This window comes from Vitis vinifera, chromosome 19 (genome assembly GCF_030704535.1).
Source record: "Vitis vinifera cultivar Pinot Noir 40024 chromosome 19, ASM3070453v1".
In the NCBI taxonomy this organism is placed as follows: domain Eukaryota; kingdom Viridiplantae; phylum Streptophyta; class Magnoliopsida; order Vitales; family Vitaceae; genus Vitis; species Vitis vinifera.
The window spans coordinates 168,314-193,780 of NC_081823.1; the positions used below are offsets into that span (position 1 = coordinate 168,314).

Here is a 25,467-nt window from a genome sequence, read left to right on the forward strand (position 1 = left end):
CAAGCCTCCATCGGAGTTTCCTCTAGTTTCGCCCTGCTTAGGCATACTTCACCATCTTTTAGGTTTTGATAGACATGCTCTCACTCGAACCTGTCTTATAAGATTAAGGTTGGTTGATGGTGCACCCGAGGATCCTGCCGATCAACTTCCTTGTGCCTTACAGGTTTTTACTGGCCTATTGACTCGCACACATATTAGACTCCTTGGTCTGTGTTTCAAAATAGGCCGAATAGGGGGCCTACGGGTTGACACCATGAGCATGCAGGTGTCGAGGCATGCCAAGACGACACATGTTGCATTCCATGATCAAGGCAATGATATCTCTATGGGCATGACAACAGCCCGAGCTTGGGTCATCGCTTTAAATTGCATTGGTCCACGCCCTAGTCGATCGGCAGACTGGCTTGTTGTCATTCCATATCAGACCAAGGCGCACCGTCGGCCCATCCACTTTCTTTTCGACAATTTCAAACACTCTTTGACTTTTTTTTCAAAATCTTTTTCATTTTTTCCTCACGATACTTGTTTGCTATTAGTCTCTTACCCATATTTCGCCTTGGATTGAATTTACTGCCCGATTAGGGCTACATTCCCAAACAACCTGACTCGCCGACAACGCTTTGTGGTGCGAATGGGTTCAAGCACGACAGGTATACACAAATAATTAATGAGTGTGTATACACAAAAATTCTTGCATACATATATTTATGTGTGTAACTAAAGAAGTTAAAAATTGTGGGTATATAATGTGGATCATGGAAATGGTGCTTAATTTTGGTTTTAGCACATTAGATTAGATTTTTAGAATTTTTAGCTCAAATTCTTGTGTTTGTGCATAATTAGCAATTCTATTTGAACCAAAAACTTCGGTGTTTTTCATAATGCACTGAGACTTTCTCGAATTCAAGGGTGAGCTACAATTTCAGTCATTTTCGTGGTGTGCATATTCATTGCCATTTTAGATAAGTACTGTGGTTATGTGTTTCAATATGATTGATTCACAAGTATAAGATAAATTAAAAAGGAAAAGAAGTTGGTTCTTGATTAAAAAAAAAATGTAGAATAGGTTTTGCAAAAGGATCCATTTATTGCCCTCAAAGATGGTTGATCATCATTCTAGCATTAGTTTTTGGCCTTAGATTTGGTGTAGGGACTGATCAATCTACCCCTTGGACTGATCTGTTGCTCCACTAACAAAATCTATGTTGGCCTTGGCCTTTTAAGATTCATTGATTGGTTGATTGTTGTCATGCCAAATCAATTGCTCATGATTTTTTGGAAAAATAAAATTGTATAAAAAAAATTTTGATTGGCCAATTACAATATTTATGTTAGGGGATTACTTCTATTTGACTTGGGGGGTTTTTACTATTATAAAAGGTTTTCAAAGATTGAAGAAATCTAAGTACAAAATTGGAGGGGAGCAAAGAGGAAAAAACTTTTGTGCATCTTTCATGCAACAAACTCCAAAACTAAAATCATCTGAAATTAGTTCTTGATTCACTTTTTGAGAACGATGAGGCTTTTGTTCATTTGCTTTGGAAAGGAATTTGAAGTGGAAGTTCACTTAGGAGTGTGAGATTGTCACATGGAGGATATGAAGGAGAGTGCAAGTGCGATCTAAGTAAGTCCCTTAGGAGTATGCATCTCTGTACTACATTTGAGATTTAGTGGATTGCTTTTGCAGTTGATGAAACTGGTGGATTTTACTCCATGAAAGAAATTTTCATAAGGAGTTTTCTATGTAAATTTGGTGTTTATTAGATTATTTCATTTTATTATACATCACAAATGGATCTTTAAACATCAAAATTTATCTGGAGTTCATAAATACTAATTTGAATTTAAAAAGCAGGACTACCTATTCACCCTCTTTGTAGGTAATTTCATATAATGAGAACACATTTTCACCCCTCAGTTTTTGTCCAATCCCTTTATAGAGGACATATTTTCCTTTCCTAATGCTTCCTCATATGCTCTCTTCGGAATTTTTCTTTTAGCATTTAGAAATTTGTTTATGTTCTCCCTATTTATTGTATTTTTATATCTGAGGTTAGGTCAATAATGTGTGTCAGACACATTTGGAGGGCAGACCAGAAAATGTTGAAGAAACAGAAAATTCTTCATCTCATTCGGAGAGCACTGAAGAAGGAAACCCATTTTTCAACAATATGTCAAGTTATAAAAATCAAATTTCAGATTTAACCATTTTCAAGTATTGCTTGGGAGGCAATGCTGATAGGTGTCTTCTGCTCAAAGAGATTGCATCCTTTGCTTCTGAACAAGAGTTGGAAGACTTTGCACAGATGGTTGCTCTATACTCGGGATGTTCCCACCACCGGTAATCTAAAATACTTTTACCAGGCCTGATTGTTATCAGTTTTATAATTGTACTTCTTCTGGAATTTTAGTTGGCAAGTAAGAGAAATGATCTATCATGATTGTAATGACAGAAAAATCATGGTTGCTTAACCTATGAAGAAAATGTTTTGGGTCTAAATTTCATTCTGAATTTTTCTACAAGGACAGACTGTTGCACTAGCCTTTTCCAATATAATATGTACCTAAACAAATGTAAGAAGACTTGAGAGTAATGCACATGCTTCATATCCAGGGAGGAGAACCTACCGCTCAAGAGGGACACAAATAGGGGAACTCTTATGCAAATTGACCCAAGGATTTGAATACTTCATCTTGTTCATTAAATTTTATGTTCATTTCTGACTGTAAAAAAAGAAGCAACTAGATTAGGTGGCTTCATTTTGAGTATGTTTCCATGTTGTGGCCCTTAGTTGGACATAGATCAAGTGGATGATCCCTTGATTCTCCATCTTTGTGTCAGGGGTATCACATTGTGGGTTGGTCCTTGAATCTGAACTTTAGGTAGTGTCATATTTTCTTATCCTTTTATTGAAGGGTATATCTTTTTTATAGGTGCCAAATAATAATCACAAGGAAATTGATAGAGGAGGGAACAAAAGCTTGGAATTTGATCTCTCAAAACAATCACCAGGTGCATTGGGAGAATGTGGTTTTTGAAATTGAAGAATTATTCATGAAGATTGCTCACTGCAGTACTAGATCTCTAACACATGAGGTTCTCTCTCATTCTCTCTCTCTCTCTCCTAAATTTATCGTTGATGATTCATTATTAAATCTCAAATATGCTGACTTGGAATTGATTTTATAGGCTGTTAGCATAAAACAGTGCCATTAATGAGGCATATATCTTATTCTTGAACTGTACAGTTAACCAAACTTACTTGTCCGAGAAAGGTGAATGGGTATTGCTTTGAAAAGATGCCCTGATTCAGCCTAACTTGAAATGCTCAAGTCCCATCAAGTATGAAATCATGTAAACCTCGCACTAATAAATTTGAAACACAGTTCTCATGCTTGGTTACCTTCCTTTAAATATCTACATGAAAGAGGCTTTCTGAGATCGAGATGTGTGCTCATCTCTGTTGTTTCCTTTTATGCTGCTGAACTATGCGTACCTTGTATAGTGAGACATATCCCCTAAGGTAAGGAGTCCATGAGTCAGTGAACAAGGTGAACATGACTGTCTTAGACAGGTAGCATTCCTCACTGATGCATTCTAGATCAAAATCTGAAAGAAAAGCGTCTATATTCCTTATCTATTATTCCCTATCCCTTAAATAAGGTAGCCTAATTATTAATTCTCTGTGGATTGTTTTAGTATAAAATAGATGAGAGCGTTTTAGCAGCTACGACTTCTTCCTTCTGGGCTTACTTATCATTTTGTTGATTGAAAGAGGATAAGCACTATCCATCGAGTAAAGAAATTGAATTGAATCTCTTACCCCTCTTATCATGATCTGTGAAAGCTTCTGTCAATGAACCTTTAGTTGGTGAGTGGTGATAAGGCAGGCTGTGGCTAATGGATTATTTGCAACTGAAAAAGTACTTTTAGGTTTTTGTGCCATAACTATTCCCATGCAACTTATTCTGAATCATGTGATATTCCATTACCTGATTTAGGTTGTGGGAAATTACATTTTCCCTTGAGAGGAATTACAGCAACAGAAAATATCATCATACTAAAGGAAAAATCAGTTGTTTGCTATGTGGATGAGTTTAGTCATGGCAGAAGTTATATGACCTGAAGCATCATAGTAAATGATGAAGGAGCAGTACATCATGTGTGCAGTTATCATTGACTGGGCATCATAATATCTGCTGTTAATCGAAGTTGTTGAGTTACATGGCATTTTCTGATTGTTGATGCAGTTGTATGAGAAAAACTTACAGATAAGCTTATGAATCAATTATTGGTTGGTATCAGTGTATTTCAATATAAGAAATGGTGAGACACTCTTGTTCTAGCAATCATGAGGAAGTGCTGATCCATATTATATCCACCTAACAACCAAAACTAATGCTCCAATCTTAGTGACAAGTTGCCAACTACTAAATTAGGACAAATTGCTCATAAGATTACAGCAATTACATCCATATATACATTTTTCTAAACTTTATGTTTTGAAGACACATTGGACCCTATTTTATGTTAGAGTCTGACATTCTCATTCTTCTCTCTGAGTTCTAGTGATTTAGGGCCTGTTTGGTTGCTGTTTTTGAAAACTGTTGTGGAAAATAGTTTTTGAGAACAGTTTTTGGTGTTTTTAAAAAAAAAATTATGTTTGGGAACTGAATTTTAAAAAACAGTTTTTGTTCTCAAAAACAAAAAAACATGTTTGGTTGAGTTAATAAAAAAAAAAATTTAGAACAAATAAAATAAAAGACACGTTTGAAAGATGTTTTTTTTTCTTTTCTAATTAATAAAATATTTCCTTCAAGTAATTTTATATTATAAATTTATAAATAATTTTTAGATATATAGTTCATTTAAATTAAAAAAATTATTTATTTTATTAATTTAAAAATAAAAATATTTTTTTAAAATAAATCAAACATAATAAAATTATTTTTATTAATATTTTTTTATTTAATCTTTAACTTTATTAAAAATTATAGCATATTCTATTAAATTGAGATAAAATTGTTCTCGTGATTTGTTAATTTTTTTTTTATCTCTACTAAAACCAAAAATTAAAAATGCCACCCACTTCTCTCTCTCTCGGGCATCAAGAAGCCATTTTCTGAAGTTGCCCTCCATCGGGCATCAAGAAGTCCTTTTCTGAAGTTGCCCTCCAGCCGAGAGAATCCCTAAAAGGCCCTATTTTCCTCTGCCACTCTCAATCCTCGCAGGTACTAATCTAATCATGTTATTATTATTATTTTTTTTTTTGCAACCCCGTTTGATTCCCAAGAAAATCCATCCCCCATTCGATTTCCGGGAAAATTCATCCTCGTTTGATTTCCGAGAAAATCCAAGCAAAAACCCCAAGGAAAACCAAAAAGAATGGATTTTCTTTTGCTTCCTGTGTTTTCTGGATCCGTTTTAGGGGTCTCTTTGCTATTGTGCCATTGGATTTAAATTTCACGAACCTTGAATCAAGACTAAGACTGTGTTGGAGAAGAGATGAGAACGGGAAGAAAAAAAAAACACGGAGAACAGATGGTTTTTTTTTGTTTAATTTTGTTCTGTAAACAGTAAAAAAACGGGGAAAACAACATTTTGTTGTTCTCTAAACAGTGCCATTTTGAGAACATGGGAAACAACAAAAACAAAAACGACCCTCTCAACCAAACGAGTTTTTTGTGTTTTTTGTTTTCAAGAACAGAAAACAGTTCTTGAAAACACTAAACAAACAGGCCCTTAGGTGCATTTACCATTCATTTGGGCAAATCACTGCATCATCCGAACTTGGCAATTCATGCAAGTCAGAGCATCTTGGTTTCTAGTGGGTCAATTTATTTTGGTTGATTTCAATCTCTATACTGAATAAATAGCTTGAGTTTTCATAGCAAACTTTTATTATTTTCTTTAGCATGAAGTTAAATTGGGAAAGCTTGATGTTTCAGGACTTAGAGCTTTTGAGGAGAATTTCTGGATGCCAGGAGTACCTTGACCGGGAAAATTTTGATAAAATGTGGTATTGGCTATATCCTGTTGCTTTTACATTATCAAGAGATTGGATAAATGCAACTTGGTGTTCTGCCTCACCAAAGTGGATAGAAGGGTTTGTTACAAAAGAAGAAGCAGAGTCTTCACTTCAAGGTCCAAGGGGCCTTCAACAACCTGGGACATTTATACTGCGGTTTCCGACTTCAAGGAGCTGGCCCCACCCAGACGCTGGTAGCTTAATTGTGACATACATTGGCAGTGATTACAATCTTCATCACAGGATGCTTTCCCTTGATAATATTTACAGGTTAGTGTTTTGTTTCATTATACCTTTGAAAAAAAAGGTTAGTGTTTTATTTCATTATCTCCATGCACTTATGTAAGAGAATTTGTTGAAAATAGATATGCTTTTGCTTATAATTGTTGTGGTACAAAATGCCAAACATAGTTATGTAAGAAACACGGAATTCTGGGTAAGAAAAGCATTGGAAATGGTTAGACTCTTTATGGGAAAGGAACAAATAGGAACAAGAGGATCACAATAGCACGGTAGAATCTCCTTTATTCCTTGATGAGGTAATAGGGGTAAATGCTACCTATTCGAATGGTTTTTCTGTAAGAACCTTAACCAGGTAAGTAAGAAAAATAATAAATCTTGCAAAAACAAGTGTAATGGGAAAATATCTAGAAATAGTGCTCCAATTTTCACTTGCGAAAATTCTCTTAAAAGATTCCTATAGAAAATATAGGCTTTCAGAGGTATGCTTCGACTAGGTCTGATCTCAATCACAATGGTGGTTGAAATCCGTCATTCAATAATTTCACTTCCATTTTCATGTTCTTAAAATGCTTGCTAATATTTAATAATTTGATTTGGTTGGGAGAAAGATTATCACTGATGTATGTGAAAGCTCTGACATTTTGTGGTTTCAGTCCTATTGATCTATATAATAGAACCAATATGTTAACTTACATTTATCAAATTTATCAATCATTCCATCACATTGTATACCACAAGTGACAGATTTTATGTAGCAGAAAGAAAGCCACTCAAAGATACATGATAACCAAGAAAATAAATTCCTTTTATATTTTGCTCATTTTGACTGTACTATTGATTTGTTGCTACTTTTCTATTAATGAAAAGGGTGAAGGTCCAATACTATGGAATAACCGACAGAAATCAAATTTCTCTTTGTAGTTCTGATGAAACGGTGAGAAACATGAAACCTCTAGAAGATATGCTACTGGCAGAGCCCGAGCTCTCTCGACTTGGAAGGCAAGATAAATCTCTAACAGTTTCTTACATTTGATCAACCCAATATTTGGCAGTCATTGAGATGACTGATTTATAAATTCTGCTCTTGTAAATTGCAGGATAATAAGAAATCACTGAGCTTACTTCAAACACACTATGAACCTCGTCCCCAAGGGAAAGATGTGTTTGGCATTGCCCAATCTCTACATTATATTGGGGTGGAGTGTTGAGGGAGATCCTAATTCTTATTTTAGTGGCCTGTATTCCTGTAGTCATATTAAGAAAGTAAATGTCCAACATATAGAAGCTCAGGATGTCTTTATCAAGAAATGTTTCATTTACAAGACAGAGATGCTGAAATTGAAAAGCATTGTTTTAGAATTGGATGTGTGTGTGAGAAAGAGAGAGGGTGTTGGGCTATTCAAGTGGTAGAAGAATATAGATACACAACATCATTCATAATGGCCTTCAAACCTTGTGAATAGAATGTGATGCCCTTTCCCCCACTACTTTTACATGAAAACATTATATCAAAGCTAGTGTATGATGATGCATTGCAAAAAAATTGAAGATGCTGTTGAGTTCAGTTTAGATATAAAAAAGAGGCAGCCAACTTTAAATGAGTATTTTGAGAAAGGGTTGACATTGTAAAGAGTATTATATTGTGAATCTTTGTTTACCATTTTTTTTAATGTATTACATCAATTATTAATTTATATTTTTTGGGACTTTAAAATTTTTTAAAGAAATTATTATCTTATTCATTTATAGAGAATACTAATTTAGTACATTGACCCAAATCAGTACTAAAAGAATTTATTAGTTTAGTAAAATTATTAACTCTAAATTTCATGATTTTTCGATTGTAAATTTTCAATTTAAGATGGTATTTCTTGTTATTTGTTTAGGGCAATTGTAATTATCTTGTCAATAGAAATGAACTCGAAATTCTAAAATAAAAAAGTAGTAGTCCATTTGATATGGTGGACCAAGGCTAGTGATCTTTCAAAGATGGTTCTCACGTATACTCGGTGGACCCATGTCCCGTCCCATCCATATGTTCAACCATTTTAATGCCCCGCTCGGTATAAGATTTGATGGTTTCATGAACTCCTAAAAGCATTTAAAAATTTATGCACTTTTTAAATTATTTGTCAAAAGTGGTCACTCATGTTAATGATAATTAACTTGATACATCATAATGCTTTAATTTTCATTCATTTTTTATAATTGGATTACAAATTAATTATGGTTCTTTAATTTGTAATTTGACAATTAAGAAATTCTTAATCATATTGTATGTAGAAATTTTACAAATAATATATATCACTCAAATCATAAGATAAAATGAGGGCTATTGAAAAATAATATAAAGAAATGAGACAAAGACTTCAATAAAACTTGAAATGTAAGATAATAGATTTTGTCAAAGACGTGACATTCCTTCATTAGTGGATATTTTTGGGTATGGTATCAAAAAGTAGCCCATTGCTACTTTAGAATATCTTATGATAGGAAAGATAGGAAAACGCTATGTCATCAAGTGAATGCCATATCCAACGCATGATCTAAATCATTGAACCATACCATAAAATTAAGACTACTGAATGATAATATAAAGAAATGAGATAATATACAAAGCAATCAACCTAATACAAAATTGTCATTAGTGGATATTTTTGAGTATGGTACCAGAAAGTAGGCCACTGGTACTAGCCAAACAGCTTACGATATTAGGTGTAATAGCATTAATGAAAAGTTTTGGCTGTTGCTTTCATGTCCTAAAATAACAAGAAATTGGGGAGGAGGCTCCTCCTCACGGGTGGTCTCAGGTACTGATGTGAGCTATACGCATACCCAGTTGGCAGTTGCATTGATTCTCAAATGACTGCCAAACTTGCTGCAGCAGTTGGCAAAAGATGTCAAACACAAGTGTCCATACATTTTTCCTCCATCGAGGACAAAACAAATTAACGCATATCGCAAGCCAAAGCTTCATGCCATTGGAAGTTGACAGACCTCAGCACCTAAGAAGAGATTCCAGAAACAGAAGCTGCTCCTACTGCTCCATTTGTTTTCTCAGACCTCAGCACCTAAGAAGAGATTCCAGAAACAGAAACTGCTCCTACTGCTCCATTTGTTTTCTCCTGGGTTTGTGCAAATGAATGAAGATCAAGCTCCGCAATACAGATTGCTAGGCATCTCTCTAAACTCTCTCTCTTCAAAGCCTTTTTGTATCTTCCCTTTTCCTTCCTTTTTGGACAAATCATTTTAGAGTGGAACCAGTCATTAGTTCGATGGCTGCGGATTCCTTTGATGAAATGAAAGAGGACACAAAACAAATGTTTGAAAACTATAATTTAATTTCTGTTGATCAATCTTGACCAGAAATAGTCAGACTATGCATCTTTTTTTTTTCCTCGTCTCCATTAAACACTGTTTTATTTGGTTGTGAGTTTACTGTTAAATGATCTTCATCTTATCTTCTGAATACCCATTTCTTTGTTTGCTTGTTTTCCCTGTTTTGGTCAAATAAAATTTATGAAATTGGAATAGGGGACCCAATCACTCTCTTAAAGTAAACAAGAACTGGGTTTTCACATAAATAGCCCACAATCCATGGCTCCTCACTTGGGATTCTTGTAAGTTCTTGTGTTTGGCCCAATTTTACCATGTAGTTTAATGCTCTTCCTGAGCAATTTTAGTCTCATACATGTGTGTTTCTGATTATAAAAAACCCCAATTTAGTTCTCACAATTGCTGTCTGACTGCCACTGATTTTTGGAATTCCAAATTGGATTCTTTTCTCCTTGATGATTGCAGAAACCAAATTGGGTATATGAATTTTGATGGGTTTTCTTCATTTTTCAGTATATTAATTTGATTCCATTCTGCTATATTGTTTCCCTTAGACAGCTGGTTCCCTTCAAATTCAAAACAATGTATTATGCACTACAACAAATATCCCTGATTTATATTGTGTATGCAGTTAAAGAAGTTGAAGAGCCTGAGCTAGTGAAGGGAACAACAATTCTTGATCAACCACCATCTCTTAGACTCAGACCTTGGCAATGGTGGATCTTGGTCACCCTCAACATCACCTTCCTTCTCATCGGACAATGTGGTGCTGTCATCCTAGGTAGATTCTATTATGACCAAGGTGGAACAAGTAAATGGATGGCAACACTAGTCCAAACCGCAGCATTCCCCATCTTCTATATCCCATTCTTCTTCTTTCCTTCCCCCAAAAATCTTCCTGTTACCACAACCGCTGCAGCCATCCTTGACAGGCCTTCTATTCCTATGCTCTCCTTGATTTACTTCTTCCTTGGTGCTCTCCTAGCTGGTGACAACATGTTGTATTCGATTGGCCTTCTGTACCTTCCTGTATCTACTTACTCTCTCATATGCACAACTCAGTTGGCCTTCAATGCAATTTTTTCTTTCTTCATCAATTCTCAGAAGCTCACCCCTTGGATAATCAATTCTCTAGTCCTCCTGACTTTATCAGCTTCCCTTGTCGCAGTAAATTCCGATCCCACTGAGCATAAAGGGGTGTCAAAAGGAAAGTATGCGCTTGGTTTCATCTGCACTCTAGGTGCATCAACATGTTACTCGCTATTGCTTTCTCTAATGCAGTTATCCTTTGAAAAAGTTTTGAAGAGGGAAACGTTGTCAGTGGTACTGGAAATGCAGATCTATACATCCCTTGTTGCTACATTTATTTCCATAGGAGGCTTATTTGCCAGTGGGGAATGGAGGGACTTGAGGGATGAAATGGAGAGTTTCAAGGAGGGGAGAGTTCTTTATTTTATGGCTTTGGTTGGGGCATCTTTGGCTTGGCAGGTTTCATCTATTGGAGTAGTGGGGCTAATTTTTGTGGTGTCCTCCCTTTTCGCCAATGTTATTAGTACATTGGCGTTGCCTCTTGTTCCAGTTGCTGCAGTGCTCTTTTACCGTGAGACAATGAATGGGGCAAAGGTGGTGGCTATGTTATTGGCAATTTGGGGATTCGCCTGGTATCTGTACCAACATTATCTTGATGGGAATGAACCAAGGGTGAAAGAGATGAGTTCTAATGAAGTCTTCGATGAGTCTAGTTCTTGACTGCAGTGCTGTTTGTTCACGAGTTCTGCAGCAGGTTGAAGCTTGGGAAAAACACAGTTTCTCTATGGAAGTGGCAACAAAACCTAGTTAATTATTTCTAGGCCAGCCACATTATACACATAGCTAGATATGCTGCCTGTCAACTACATATTCAATATTGTACATTGGAGGATATGTATATTTACAACCTCTGCAGCTTAGAAGCTTCAACAAATATATTTTCTCCATTAGTCTCCCAATCTTGTCCCTGCAGTTCAATCGGCAAGTTTCATCTCCATGATATAACAAAGCCCAGGGATGTTACTGCAGATGGACCCATCAGAATGCCCATTTATCTAGTTTTCTATTCTATATCTTTTTAAGTTTGAAGATGAGAAAAGAGGAAACTGAATGTTACCACACCCAAGCAACATCACTGTAAGCATGCGTTGTGGTCACATCCGCAGCCATAGGCCTCAAAGGGGGACGAACTGGGGGTAGCTTGATTGGAAAGGTCTATCCTACCATTGAGGAGAATGGATCTTGCGACAATCCTCAATAACATCTTTTCAATTATTGACTTTTTCCATCTTCCCTTTCATGGCCACCACATGGGCTGCCATTGACACCACGTCTGCACAAATTTTCTTTAAAAGCAGACTAGACCCTTTTGGACCCTTGTCATGTATCTTCTCTTGCAATGTTTTAGGCTACTTTGCCCTCATGCTTCCCTAACCGGGTACTTTCCACAAGCTTCTTTGAATAGGGGAAAAAGGCAAATAAGGATTTGTTCAACACTATTAATTTTTAAGGACAGTTCTTCAAAAACACTTTTTTTAGGACTAGTTCTTCAAAATAGTTTTTAATGGTTTTCAAGAATAATTTTCAAATATTAAAAATTGCATTTTAATCCTTATCCAATATCAATTGGCTTTCGGATAAAATGTTCAAAGCTGAATTCCCGTACATTTATATACAATTATATATGGTAAGGATTAATAACATTTGGTCACTACCATTTTGGTGACCTACCATCGGATTTAAGAGCGATAGTGTTGCACCATAAGCCACACCATACAAAAACAAACTTCAACATTGTTTTCCTTTTTTTTAAAAAAAAAAACCAATTTTCTAAATAAATCTCACAAAACCGTTTTCAATTAAAAACTTGTCAAAAGTGTTTTTTTAATTAGAACATAGTTTTTTTTTTTATACAAAATGATGGAAATGCACAACGGTGACACCCTCATCTCCTCATTCTCTACATCGTAGCAGAACAAAAACTTGAAATTAAGTCATTCCATTTCTCTTAATCTCTCAAACTTCATCATCCAAAGTGAAAAAGGCGGCGTAGGAGGTTGCTCCCATGGAGATTCCTCCATTACGATTTTGCAATAATATACATATCCACATACAAATCTCATGCAAATTCTCCCGACTCCCTCACACAACTACTGTATCCCTCACTTTCCAGGGACAAAGTTGGTGGCATAAGCCCAAGCATTGTTGTTAACAGGGTCAGCCAAGTGATCAGCCAGGTTCTCCAATGGCCCCTTCCCAGTCACTATGGCCTGCACAAAGAACCCGAACATGGAGAACATAGCCAACCTCCCATTCTTTATCTCCTTCACCTTCAGCTCCGCAAAGGCCTCGGGGTCATCTGCCAACCCCAATGGATCAAAGCTGCCTCCCGGATACAGCGGGTCCACCACTTCTCCTAGCGGTCCACCGCCAATTCTGTACCCCTCTACTGCACCCATCAGTATCACCTGAGATGCCCATATGGCCAAAATGCTCTGCGCATGAACCAGGTTAGGATTGCCCAGATAATCAAGTCCCCCCTCGCTGAAGATCTGCGCCCCGGCCTTGAACCACACGGCTTCGCCAAATTTCACGCCATTGCGCGCCAGAAGCTCCGGGAACACGCAGCCGAGGGCGCCCAGCATGGCCCATCGGCAGTGGATGACCTCAAGCTCCCTGTTCTTCGCAAAAGTCTCGGGGTCGGCCGAGAGCCCGGCGGTGTCCCACCCGTAGTCCCCGGGGAATTCACCAGTCAGGTAGGACGGCGGCTCACCCGAGAACGGGCCCAAGTACTTGACCCGGTCGGTGCCATACCAGGGGCTCCCGGAGGAGACAGGCTTGGCCCGGCCGCCAGTCTTCCGCATAGTCACCCGCCCTTCTCCTAGGAGATCGGAGGCAGAGGGGGCAAGCTTGAGGGCCTTGCCGGCTAGGGAGGGGGAGGAGAGAGCCATTGTGGAGGCAGCCATTGGAAGTGAGAAGGGAAGGACAGATTGAAGACGAGGAGAAAGTGGGATTGTGTGGAGAGATGATGGTGTTGGGGGGCATTAAATAGGGTGGGAGGTGGTGGCTATTGTTATCTTTGGGATATAGAGCATATCTCAATCTGTGTTCGAATTGGATATGTAGGAGTAGTATGAGATTTTTTGATGAGTGAGTTTTACAGTTGGATGTCTCTACTCCACCAGTCCTCCATGCATGATTTTCGCTTTCAAAGCTTCTGCACCACTCATTTCTCCTTCCGGGCTGGCTGGCACCTGCTGCCTCTTCTTCGGCTACATCTCGATGTATCATGTGAAGTCAAAATTGCGATTGATTTGACATGCATCTACTGTTGTTAATGTTTTAAAAAAATACTTCCAAAACACTAATTTTTGAGAGTTAATATGACAACTACAATTTTTTGTTTTTATTTTATTTTATGTCATATGAAAATGCTTTAAATTTATATATGATATAAAAGTTTTAAAAATATTAATCGAAAACATCTCAAATTTAATTTTTCCTAAATTAAAAAACTGTTCTTTGTTTAAAGACTAAAAACACAAAACTCTTTTTAAAAACAATTTTCAAATAAATCCATCCTTCAGCGAATTTAATACATCAGCAATGACGGCTGAAGACTAGGATCTTACTTAGATTAGCCTTGTCTGAATTGTTAAGCCTTAACTCAAACTAGAGCTTTCTTAGTCAATGAGTGCAGCTCCATGTGTATTGCTGAAACAATTGTCTGAATTGTATGCTTCTGCTTGGACAAGAAATTCTTTTGAAGTACTTGCCGAGATTAGTATTCCTGTTTCATCAAATTAATGTTTCTTCAAAGAAATCGATTATCCTGAACCATTTTACATTTTACTCTTGAAACTAAGCTTCACTATCTCCAATTCCCGGCTCCCAACACCAGGCCATGGCTCCATGCTGGTATCACTGCAGCAACCAACCGAATCAACCATGTATAACTTCCTCTGATGAGGTACCATCTCTTTCTTACAATTAAACCATACATATTCAAAACAACGAAAGACAGCTGACTCCCTCAACACCCCAGGAATCATTGTCAAATGATAAAAGAAACAGAACTATATCTCCTAAAGATGACAGACTGGGAACAGTTAAATTGCTTGAATTTGAGTTCCAGGACCTGAACTGGCTCTCCCCGGAAAATTTGGTCCCAAAGATACCGACTTCTTTCTAATCTCACCCAGAAGATGTAAGAGAATCAGTTAGTGGATTCAGTACATGACAAACAAAAAATTGAAGAGGATACTGCTGGGAATGAATCAGACAATCCGATTGGAACAAAAGTTAACATCTTCATTATTTTGAATTTTGTAGTCTTCAATGCCAATCATTGAGCAGGCCTATAATCATATCAGCTTTGATACCATGTGAAAACGATGACCTATCTAGGGCATCATCAACCAGAAAGGAACTTTGTCCAGCCAGGGATTCTTGGTGAAACCTTTAGCAATCATAGAGATTAAAGTGAAGGAGACTAAGGAAGAGCCATGTCCTAAATACCATATACTCTCTAAACAAGTTACGGTCAACAATTTTGTGCTCAATAAGTAAATTGAGTCAGATAAGTTGGTAATTCGGCTGCCCAATATGATTGAAAGTTAATGATTTTATAGGTTGAAAATATATGTGAAAGAAACGAAAACAAAAAAAAAAAACAAAAAGATTTATCTGCCTCATACATTGATAGTGATAATAAAAAAATGACATTTCTGAGAAGCATGCGCATAGCCTTCCTACTGAATTATTTGGTGGGACTCATGAATGGCGAAACAGAAACATTGCAAGTGCATAGAGTTACAAAAAGAATAAGAATATAATATGTTAAAAACGGGAGGAAAAAAAAAAAAACCAATAGGAAGAAGTTGAAATCTAGTGGTTTAAAAAGAGAAGAACAAGAAAGGCTCAGCAGTCTATTAGAAGACAAGAATATCCATTCAGTTTGTTGCTTCTTTGCAGCATTCACTCAAGGGCATCTCAGATATGCCAGTGTTACAAACATCAGATATTCTCCACTAGGCGTATGTTGAGTTTACTTGATTGTTCCACCATATGAGCATTATTCTTATTATTCTCACAAAGCTTGGACATCAATCTGATAGATGTGGAGATAGAAAAATACCAAACAAGGGGTGACAGAGCAAACACTTAAGATCAAGTAGTGTAGAAGGTGCATATGCATATACATACAAGTGGCTCATCCAATTTCAATAGAAAACCCATCATTGCTACACATTGCTTGAAATCGTCTCTCACTTTGGTTTCAGTTTCAGGGAAGCACTGCAGATATAGCCATATTTTAGATCAAATCCAACATAAAAGAAATTTGAAAGGGGAAGAGAGCCCCACAATTGAAATATTTACCTATTGATACAGTAACGTTTCCCAGTGGGTGGTGGGCCATCATCAAAGACATGGCCAAGATGAGCATCACAAGCTGCACAAAGAACTTCCTGACGAGGCATGAAAATGATTGACAAGTCTAACTTTGACTTCACATTGTTTCCTATGGGCTGATAGTAAGATGGCCAACCAGTTCCACTGTCAAACTTAGTAGATGATCTATACAAGAGTATAATATCCAATCAGTTTTATAGAAAGTTGTTGGAGGGCTTCCCAGTACTCATGAGAAGTCCAATAGAAGTAGAACACTTACTCAAATAGTGGTGTATCACAACAGATGCAATGGTAAGCTCCAGGGGTTTTGGTGTTCCAATACTCCCTGAAAAAAGGAAGGAAACTAATATGAAATGAAATAGATCCATGAAATGACAAAAGTTACAGATCCATAATTATTTCTAGGTTCAGATTCTCAGTTTATTTAGCATAATCACATTCAAAGCTCTTCTAATCTGCACATAATTTTATGTGGCATCGGTATGGCAGAAACCAAACCACATGAGGCACAGATGCCCTCTTGATGCATTAGCAAGCCCACAAATGCATCAGGATAGACCTCTCTTGTACTTGTTCCCCTCATATTTCAGTAGTTCTATATGTTCCCAATTGGAATCAAATTATTCAATGATCATGTCATGTGATATTTTTCAGATATATCTTGCAAGTTTCAACAAATGGGGAAAAATAAAAAAGAAAAGAAGAAGAAAAATTGTTGTGTGAACAACATTTGAGCCTACAGAATGTCAGAGATCCATATAGCCATACCCTGTGAAAGCCCTCTCAGTTCCCTTTTGTCTAGTAATGTAGAATTGTTCTCCTGTGAGGCGTTTCTTCCATTCTTCATCACTAATAGAAGTATAATCTACTTTGCCCGGCTCTGCATGATACAGAAAAAGTTATACCCTTTTTTTTTACTTGGCCTAAGTTCAAAGTTTGAAGAAGAACTACCTAAAAGCAAGGTAGACACACACCCAACAAAAACTTGGTGGGAAGAAATTCTCTTTTCTTTCATTATATCCTTTCAAACTATCCATCTATCTATATATATGTGTTTGTGGGTGTGCACCATATGTATTGTGTATGTTACATGTATGTTCCTGATAGCAAGTAGAATGCCCACATGGTAGCATCTAAGAGGACCAAACTTTGGGGTACAGAGGAACTGTATTCAATTCTAGTATATTTTGCATGCAGGTATTGTTGCAATATATGTGTTGTCATAAAAAAGAACATAAAAATTATTTTCTTTGAATAATATTTCTTTGTTTCAAATTGAACAAGATAATATATATAGAAAACCACTTTTCTTTTTAAGTAAGGAATTGTTATTTAGAGATTCAATGAGATAAAAAAGTGTAAAATTTTAATAAAAATAAAGAAAAGATTCACAAGTTTCATCCAAATTCCTTTATATAAAATTTCAATTCAGCGAGTTTATTTTGCCCATGCTGCCTATACTAGGAAATAAGGTCCATGTGCCTGGTGTCATACTTTTTCATCCCGAAACCCCCGAACCATTGCCCTAAATAACCTAACCCAAGCCACATTTCCCTTTAAACTCTACACTAGCAATCCAAGGTTTCTTCCCCTCAATTCTGCGAAGGACTCCCACAGTCCCACTCCAGTAAACTATTTAAGTAGCAACCTTTCTTGCTAGAAACCCAACCAATACTACTATGGGAATTTCCACAACTTGGAGAACTCAATAAAAGTGGTTACTTCATCATTAAACCGGTATAAATACTGCCTTTAAATTCTAGCATATAAACATGAGTCAAGACACAATCACAAAATTTTGAATGACCATTCAGTTGGGAAAATGGAATAAAGCCAAGAGTGTGGCCAAACAAGATCTTATATTGTACTCCAAAATTTTTGTAGGATAGATTGTTGCAGCACAAATATTTGAATGATTTCCTGTTTCTCTCAAAACGATTAGTTGCACCGATGGGTCGATATCGAATTTCCAGACTTCCAAAAATTCAAATTCTGCAATTTTCCCCATTTACAAAACCTACTTCCGGTTGAATAAACTGACAATTTCAGCATAAAATTTCATTCAAACGACAGTGGACACACACTAGATAAGATATGGCATATCCCAGAAAAAACTCATGAACACAATCTAAAATTATTATCTCTCTTTAACTCACCAGTATCAATTTTTCCACAGAAACAGCAGAACATAAATAGAACCTATGATTCTTACAACAGAAAACATGGTAAAGGAAGGAATCCACGGCAGCATGAATACACAAAAATCAAACAAAGGATCACCTATGAGTGTGTAACTGTCATAAAGGATAAAATTAACAATCCGGTTCACGAAAAAGAGGGGAAAAGTGAGGGATAACAGACCTTGGATGCTGTCTGGTTTCTGAGAAGAAGAAGCAGAAGAACCCATTACACGAGTTGAGAATTTCTGCCTTACGGGTTTTCTTAGAGCTCCAGAGAAAGACACAAACTGAGGTTTGGAGCCAAAAACAAATTGGGTTTTCGAAGAAACGTGTTGTGTTGGGAAGCTCAAATTTCCCAGACTACGAGAAGCCATTGCTGACACCAAAACTACCTCAAATATGTGTTTGACTTTTTGCCGTATAAGAATATAAGCTTTTTTTATTTATTTATTTATTTTAATTGTTTTTGGTTCTGTTAAATAATTTAAAGGTATTATTAGAAGTGATTAAATTATTTTTTTAAAGATTCAAACAATTATGGGCATTTCCTCAAATTTCACAATGTCTTTGGTGCTGATTTAAAAAAAAAAAAAGACTATGATATCAATTTATTAACATATTTTAGGAGATTAAGGTGTAAATGATATCATTTACGATAAGGTAATAATAGGATATGGATAAGAAGCAATGGAATTCTATCCTATCGGCTATCACTTCAATACCTTTTTTTCTTATTTCTATTTTATTATACCATCACTGAAGAGGTACTAATTTTTATATTGGCCATATTCTGCTTGATAAAACATATATTCCCATTAAAGATACAAGTTTTTATTTTCTTTAATTTCAAGAGAGGTCCAATCTTAGCCACGTAGACAATGTCCTACCCTCTTATGAATTATGATGATGCCCATGGTTCCCAGAGTGGGGCCCAGCTACGGGAGGCCCACAAATTCAAAGCGTGTTAGACACGCGCTACAAGAAAGTTGTCATTTTAAAGGTGCTGCAAGCCTACAAATTGAAATTCTCCAATGTTTTTCTGGTTTCCAACAGAGTCAAAACGGCAAGGGAGAAGAGAGACGGGAGAAGAGAGAGAGAGAGAGAGAGAGAGAGAGGGACAAAAACTAAAAAGATAAAAGCAATGGCACTTTCATCCTCAAAGCACTGGCCCTTCTCACCAACCCAAGACAGTCTCAACGGAAGCCTCAGAACAACCCCAGTTCAACTTCACTTGATCAGAAACCCGTCTCCATCACAATCAAGATCTCCCTTTCCATCCTTGTCTCTTAATGCTTCCAAGGCCCCGTCCCCACAAACCCAGGTCACCGGTCCGCCTCTGGTGGTTGTGGGATCAGCCAATGCCGACATCTATGTGGAGATTGATAGGCTTCCAAAGGAGGGCGAGACAGTCTCAGCCAAGCATGGCCAGACTCTGGCCGGTGGGAAAGGGGCTAACCAGGCTGCTTGTGGTGGGAAGCTATCATACCCCACATACTTTGTGGGGCAGGTGGGTGAGGATGCTCATGGGAAGTTGATTTCTGAGGCACTTAAGGATGGTGGGGTTTGTCTCGATCATCTCAGCACTGTATCTGCTGCGCCCACTGGCCATGCTGTGGTGATGCTTCAGTCCGATGGCCAGAACTCCATTATCATTGTTGGGGGTGCCAATATGTCTTTTTGGCCTGACACTCTCTCTGATGAGGATTTGAAGATTGTGAGGAATGCCGGGATTGTATTGCTTCAGAGGGAAATTCCTGATTTCGTCAACATTCAGGTTGCAAAGGTGAGGCCATTAGAGAAATTTTGAATTACTCTTTTTGGATTTATCCTCGTTTAGGTATGTTAAATTTTGTGGAAGATTTTCAAGGAAGACATTTTTTTTTTCTGAAATATAATCATTCTTTCCTAGTTTACTTTATGCAATAGAGATTCTGTTTGAAATGTAAGAAAGCGAGTTCATTACTAAGTTTGCTCCACTGTTAAGACTGGAAGATGATGAGACTTCTAGGGAATTGGGTTCAATAGGAGTTTATACTATGGGGAATTTGTAAGAAGTTTGGATCAATTTAAGTTTACATTTTTAGTGTTTCATAAGGAATTTGGATCAGTCTGTGTTTACATTATGAGACATGTGTAAAAGACTTGGATCAAAGTGAATAAAAGGGAAGGGTTTGCAAATAATTTGTGTGAAATGGAGTTTACACCCTGGGGTATTTGCAAAGAATTTAAGTTTATTTTATGGGGGCTCCAAGAAATTTTGATCAATTTCAGTTTTTGTTATGGGGATTGGGGCAAAGAATTTGGATCAATTTGAGTTTATACTATGGGGTTGCAAAGGATTTGGTTAAATTACGATTTATGCTATGGGGGATTTCCCAATCAATTTGTTTCTATGTTATTTTTTTTTATGAGACTATTTGTTTATATGTTATTGGGGCTTGCAAAGAAATTGGATCAATTTGAGGTTATTTTATGGGTGCCCACAATGGAATTTGGATCAACTTGAGTTTATGTTTACAAGGTTTGCAAGGAATTTGAAACAATTTTGGTTTATATTATGGGGATTTTAGTGAACTATCTCTCTGGGCATTGGAGAATTGCAATTTTGATTTGAGGAGAGAAACTGATTGATGATATCAAATTAATTATAATATTTCTATTATTTTGTCAATCAGAATATGCTGCAAAGATGGAAGGTAGTAAAATTATGAGGGAGATATCATATTAAAGGATTCCATCATTTTAATATGTGACTGTTTACAGGGGTATTAAGATGGATTGAATTGAAGAGGAACTGAGTTTTCCGAAATAACATTGATGGGGAAGATAGATTGATGTACCTGAAACTCCATACAAAATGCAAGAGAAATATGGTGATAGGAAGATGTCAAAAAATGAAAGTTTAGAGAAATGAGATTCATTAAACTCACTCAATCCATTATTTCATTGTTCTTGACTGGTGTTTTTTCATATAGTTACATATTCAAACCCTCTAAAAAGCTAAAGCAATATAAGTTAAAACAAAAACTCTACTGTTATTGATAAAAAGCATCGGTAATTAACAATTGCCTCTCAAAATATAACTCATAAATTATTATCATAATAGGTAGCTGGTTGCAGAACTGCATATTGCAGATTGAAGGCTCTGTTTATTTCTTGATATTTTCATATATTTATCTTTAAGTTTTGGTATTTTCTAAATACTGCACTGACTAGTCTGATTTACCATTATATCGCTAATTTTCCCCACCTTGATTAATGATTGGGCTATATGATCTGTTCAAAAGGCAAGCAGACGAAATGTTAATTCCTTGGATTCATAGCATGATTTTTAGACATTAAGAATTAGCAAGTTGAGAAACAATTTATCTGAAGTTAAACATGTCATGTTATGCACATGATTAATGGAAATGGAATTTATATACGGTTTACTTCAGTTCACGCTGTGAATAGTTTTGAGTATTCTGAAAGGGCTTTGAAAATAGTTGATATTAAAGAGGAGAGGAAAATAGCCTTATTCATCAGAAGTTCCTTTTGATAGTTCTTAATTAGGTTATATGTTACATGCATATTTCAGATGCTTCATTGTCATAGGACATTTGAACTAACTCAAATACGTCATTCTATCCCTAGGCTTAGAAGGAAAAAAAAATCTAATACTACAAGAATAGTATCTCCATCCTAAGGTTTGAGCTCAAATGAATGGAGCATCTAGATATTGATCAACATACAATATGCATGCCCAAGACCATGACATAAACTGGGAATTTTAAAAATACATAGGCATGTTTTGTTATGCATGGAAGGTGATTTCAATGTCATAGGGCTTCTGCAACAAAAGTGAGTAGGATTGGTTCAAGGATGAGAATCTTTCCTTCAATCAAGTTTCATTTTGAGGCTGTGAATTTGATAGGTTTTACGGAGGTGTTCCTTAATGCTAGAAAGACTGTCATTCATGGGCAGTTGATCACACCGCGATCACTTGGAATGTTGTGGCAAGTCATGCCAGTCCCTTCTAATTTTTGAATTATGTTCTTTAAGTGGAGAGGGATTCTTCCAAGTTTGAAAGAAACCCAAGATTTTTATTTTGTAAAAAAACTGAAAGTATGAAATAGAGGTTAAGCTGTGAAATTCTAATTAGGAATTTCCTGAGGAGAAAGAGTACTAGCAGAAGTAACTATAGAGGTGGATGCTAAGGCAGGTGCACTCTTTATCTGATGTGGAGCTGGATCCTAGATATGACCTTATTATAACAGATAAATAGCAAAAGAAATTGAGAATATGATTAAAGAAAATGACAGAGTTAGACCTTTTTTATTTTTATTTGAGTGAGAGAGGTTGTGGGAAAGGAGAAAAAGAAATCATTTCTTCAACCTTTATGTAACAGCAAGGATGATGATTGATATGTTAGTTAAGTTAGAGGAGGTTATGATTCCTCATACAGATGAGGATTTAATGTAAATGGAGCTCTTCATTTGGATCCAGAGTTATACTTGGAGCAGTTTTATAATGTTGCAGTGGGATAGAGCTAACCAATGATGGAGTTTTTGCTCATTTCTGAGATGGACGTGTAAAATGCCCAAGAAAGATCAAGTGCTACTTTCTTAACTCAGATACAGCCACAGGTGGCAAGAGGGTAAAGCAGTCATTGTAATGGAAATTTAAGCTTTTATGACAGTCTGCTTCTCCTCTTTTTTGTTCCTTTGATTTGAAGTTTCTCTGTTTTTATTTGTATTCTTTTTCCTTCCACTTTTTCCTTTGGAGGTCAGTGGGTAGCCTGTGGAATGAAGTTCAAAGTGGCTTTGGAAAGGGGCAGAATTCTTGTTGATTGATATCTCTTATGTAAACACAGAAGGAGTTGGCTGACTACATACATCCTTAGCACCTGCTTGATGGTTCAGAGCCTGTTGGCCCTGCTATTATCCATCTTCATATATTACCTATTAAATATATATCCATCTTCATATATCTTGGATGTTGCCTTTTCTGTTAAGAAGTCTTTGACTAGCTATCAAATCAATGTTGTGGGGGAGGATACACAAAGTTTGAAAGTTCAGTACAAGTCTTTTTTGATGCATTTGGAAGTAAATTTTGTTGGAGCACTCAGTGTTAAAGTTGAATACATTGCTCAAGAAGAGAGTTTGTCTCTTTGATATTTCATTGATAGATTGGAGTTGGCCTAGGCTTGTCATCATTGACTTATTTTGGGATCCTCTTATTCATATTTTGCCTTTTCAGATGTCTGGGTATACTGCCTACATCCTAGTAGTCATCCTTTACTCCTCTACCTGTAAAAATGCTTTAGCTTCATACAACCTAACTTTTAATAACTATGATTTCTACCTTGGTCAAATTGTTAGTTAAATTTTCCTCTTTACTTTAATCTTATCCTTTTGACTTTTACTAAGACCCTTCAAGTTTTTAATGCAATTAAAACAATCTAAGTCTTTACTCTTCTTCCCCTGTCAACATCTTGAATTACATGAAAATTGTGTCTGTGCATGCCTTTACCACATTTCCTGTGTTATAATTTTCTGTTTAACACGGTTGTTGACCAGAATTGTTGCATTCCTTCTGAAAATGCATAACAAGCAATGCTTTGCTTCTTCACTTTGTGAGTGTACATATGCATTTCCTTTTCTAAAATAAACACAAAATACTCTGTTCTCTATGTTGTGAAACTGTAGATTCTGATGAACCTCTAATGTTATGATCTGCTTCTGATGATAAAATCCCCGGAGTTTGCTTTCTTTTACAATGCAGTTTTCATTTTTGGCAATTTTTTGTGTTGACTGTAAGGCAAGATTTTTGTAAATTTCATTGCTGATTATCTTCAGGCTGCAAGGGATGCTGGTGTTCCAGTCATTTTGGATGCAGGAGGGATGGATGCACCAATCCCAGTAGAATTACTGAATGTTGTTGATATTCTAAGCCCAAATGAAAGTGAACTTGCACGACTAACCAGAATGCCAACTGAAAGTTTTGAACAGATTAGCCAAGCTGTGGCAAAATGTCATGAAATGGTGAGTTCTTATACATCCTAACAATCTTGATTCTTCCAAGGCTGTATGCCTTAACCCGAGTTTGTATTATTATATAATGGTTCTTTTGGGCTACTTGTGGACGTTCTATGGAAATTCTATTGTCGTTGTGCTTTGTACACCTGGTGTTTGTGTATACTTATGATGAATTGATGATCATGGATTGAATGAGGATGGGAGCTGCTACAAAAAATGCCAGTCTTAATCCAATTGACAGCTAAAATTTTAATAGCATATAGTGATAAAAACGACCATATGTTGCTCTGCTTTTCTTTGATGGCCTCTGTTGGGATGATGGATTTGTTGTTTCTTACCTTCTAATGCTATGTGAACAAAAGCTGACAATTATTGCTGCTAAACATCACATGTTGGTTATCACAGATCTCCTATTTTTATATATTTTAGGGTGTTAAAGAAGTCCTGGTGAAACTGGGGGAGAAGGGGTCAGCTTTGTTTGTAAAAGGGGAAGAACCAATTAGACAACCAATCATATATGCTGCAAAAGTTCTCGATACCACCGGAGCAGGCGATACCTTTACTGCTGCATTTGCTGTGGCTTTTGTGGAGGGCAGGTCTAAAAAGGAATGCTTGAGGTTTGCTGGTAAGATTAACTGTGTCCTTTCCCAGTTTTCTCCATGTACACATCCCATATAACTAAGTTTCTCACAATTGCTTGCCATTTGTACAGCTGCTGCAGCTTCTCTCTGTGTTCAAGTGAAGGGGGCCATTCCAAGCATGCCTGACAGACGGTCAGTTTTGGATCTTCTACAGACCTGTTGACAATGAATATGTTTGTTTGTAGGCTAGCTCAGGTACCATAAACTTTGTTCTGAGGATTTGGGTTGTGCTTCTACCTTTGATCTAAAACAAAATATTAAATAAATAATAAAAAATAAAAAAGCATGTTGAACAGAACCACTTCCTTTCATTTCAGAATGTTACTCCTAGAACTGTTGGTAAAGGTTGATTTCTTATATTACACCTACCCTTTTCTATTCTCGAAGGTTAAAAGAGAAGCTTAGCAAAATGTATATGCTTTCCATTTGTAGAACAATTTACATAGTATTTTGAGTCAATTTTGATTCTAAAATGCTTCTTTCCATTTGTTGAAAATACGAGGAAACAGAAGGGTGTAAATTTTTTTTTTTTCTAGTTTGATTGTTTATGAAAAAGTTGAAAAAAAAAAAAATTCAGATA

At 36.5% G+C, this 25,467-nt stretch overlaps 5 protein-coding genes across 7 annotated transcripts in view; 3 read left to right on the top strand and 2 right to left on the bottom strand.

Moving 5' to 3' along the window:
* The window catches only part of LOC100260583 (SH2 domain-containing protein A), a 31,062-nt gene extending 23,277 nt beyond the window's left edge, over positions 1-7,785 (top strand). Inside the window, exons 8-12 of one of the 2 annotated variants that reach the window (XM_010645753.3) lie at positions 2,058-2,341; positions 2,935-3,097; positions 5,950-6,299; positions 7,140-7,271; positions 7,370-7,785. In XM_010645753.3, coding sequence (XP_010644055.1) covers positions 2,058-2,341; positions 2,935-3,097; positions 5,950-6,299; positions 7,140-7,271; positions 7,370-7,388 — 948 coding nt within the window. In that variant the 3' untranslated portion in view covers positions 7,389-7,785. The remainder of the gene's footprint in view (positions 1-2,057; positions 2,342-2,934; positions 3,098-5,949; positions 6,300-7,139; positions 7,272-7,369) is intronic. The other variant, XM_010645754.3, reaches the window with a different exon arrangement.
* A 1,292-nt stretch (positions 7,786-9,077) lies between these two features.
* On the top strand, positions 9,078-11,596 carry LOC100262357 (probable purine permease 11). 2 transcript variants are annotated; one of them, XM_002285614.5, is made up of 2 exons: positions 9,078-9,448; positions 10,240-11,596. In XM_002285614.5, exons 1-2 carry the CDS (start codon positions 9,412-9,414, stop codon positions 11,355-11,357), a joined length of 1,155 nt encoding a protein of 384 aa, XP_002285650.3. In that variant the 5' UTR covers positions 9,078-9,411; the 3' UTR covers positions 11,358-11,596. The 2 variants fall into 2 exon arrangements, with proteins under 2 accessions (XP_002285650.3, XP_019072933.1); XM_019217388.2 differs by lacking the exon at positions 9,078-9,448 and adding an exon at positions 9,455-9,892.
* A 1,024-nt stretch (positions 11,597-12,620) lies between these two features.
* Positions 12,621-13,732, bottom strand: LOC100245214 (chlorophyll a-b binding protein 40, chloroplastic-like). Its single transcript, XM_002285610.4, has one exon. The coding sequence runs from the start codon at positions 13,601-13,603 to the stop codon at positions 12,800-12,802; it is 804 nt and encodes a 267-aa protein (XP_002285646.1). The 5' UTR covers positions 13,604-13,732; the 3' UTR covers positions 12,621-12,799.
* Positions 13,733-15,566: 1,834 nt separating this feature from the next.
* Positions 15,567-18,796, bottom strand: LOC100267520 (peptide methionine sulfoxide reductase B1, chloroplastic). Its single transcript, XM_002285611.5, has 5 exons — positions 18,411-18,796; positions 16,818-16,929; positions 16,309-16,374; positions 16,017-16,214; positions 15,567-15,932 (listed from the first exon to the last, which is right to left on the bottom strand). Exons 1-5 carry the CDS (start codon positions 18,601-18,603, stop codon positions 15,905-15,907), a joined length of 597 nt encoding a protein of 198 aa, XP_002285647.1. The 5' UTR covers positions 18,604-18,796; the 3' UTR covers positions 15,567-15,904.
* A 453-nt stretch (positions 18,797-19,249) lies between these two features.
* Positions 19,250-25,185, top strand: LOC100265800 (ribokinase). Its single transcript, XM_002283697.5, has 4 exons — positions 19,250-20,012; positions 24,067-24,252; positions 24,676-24,871; positions 24,959-25,185. The coding sequence occupies exons 1-4, from the start codon at positions 19,371-19,373 to the stop codon at positions 25,048-25,050; spliced, it is 1,116 nt and encodes a 371-aa protein (XP_002283733.1). The 5' UTR covers positions 19,250-19,370; the 3' UTR covers positions 25,051-25,185.
* The last annotated feature ends 282 nt before the right edge of the window (positions 25,186-25,467 follow it).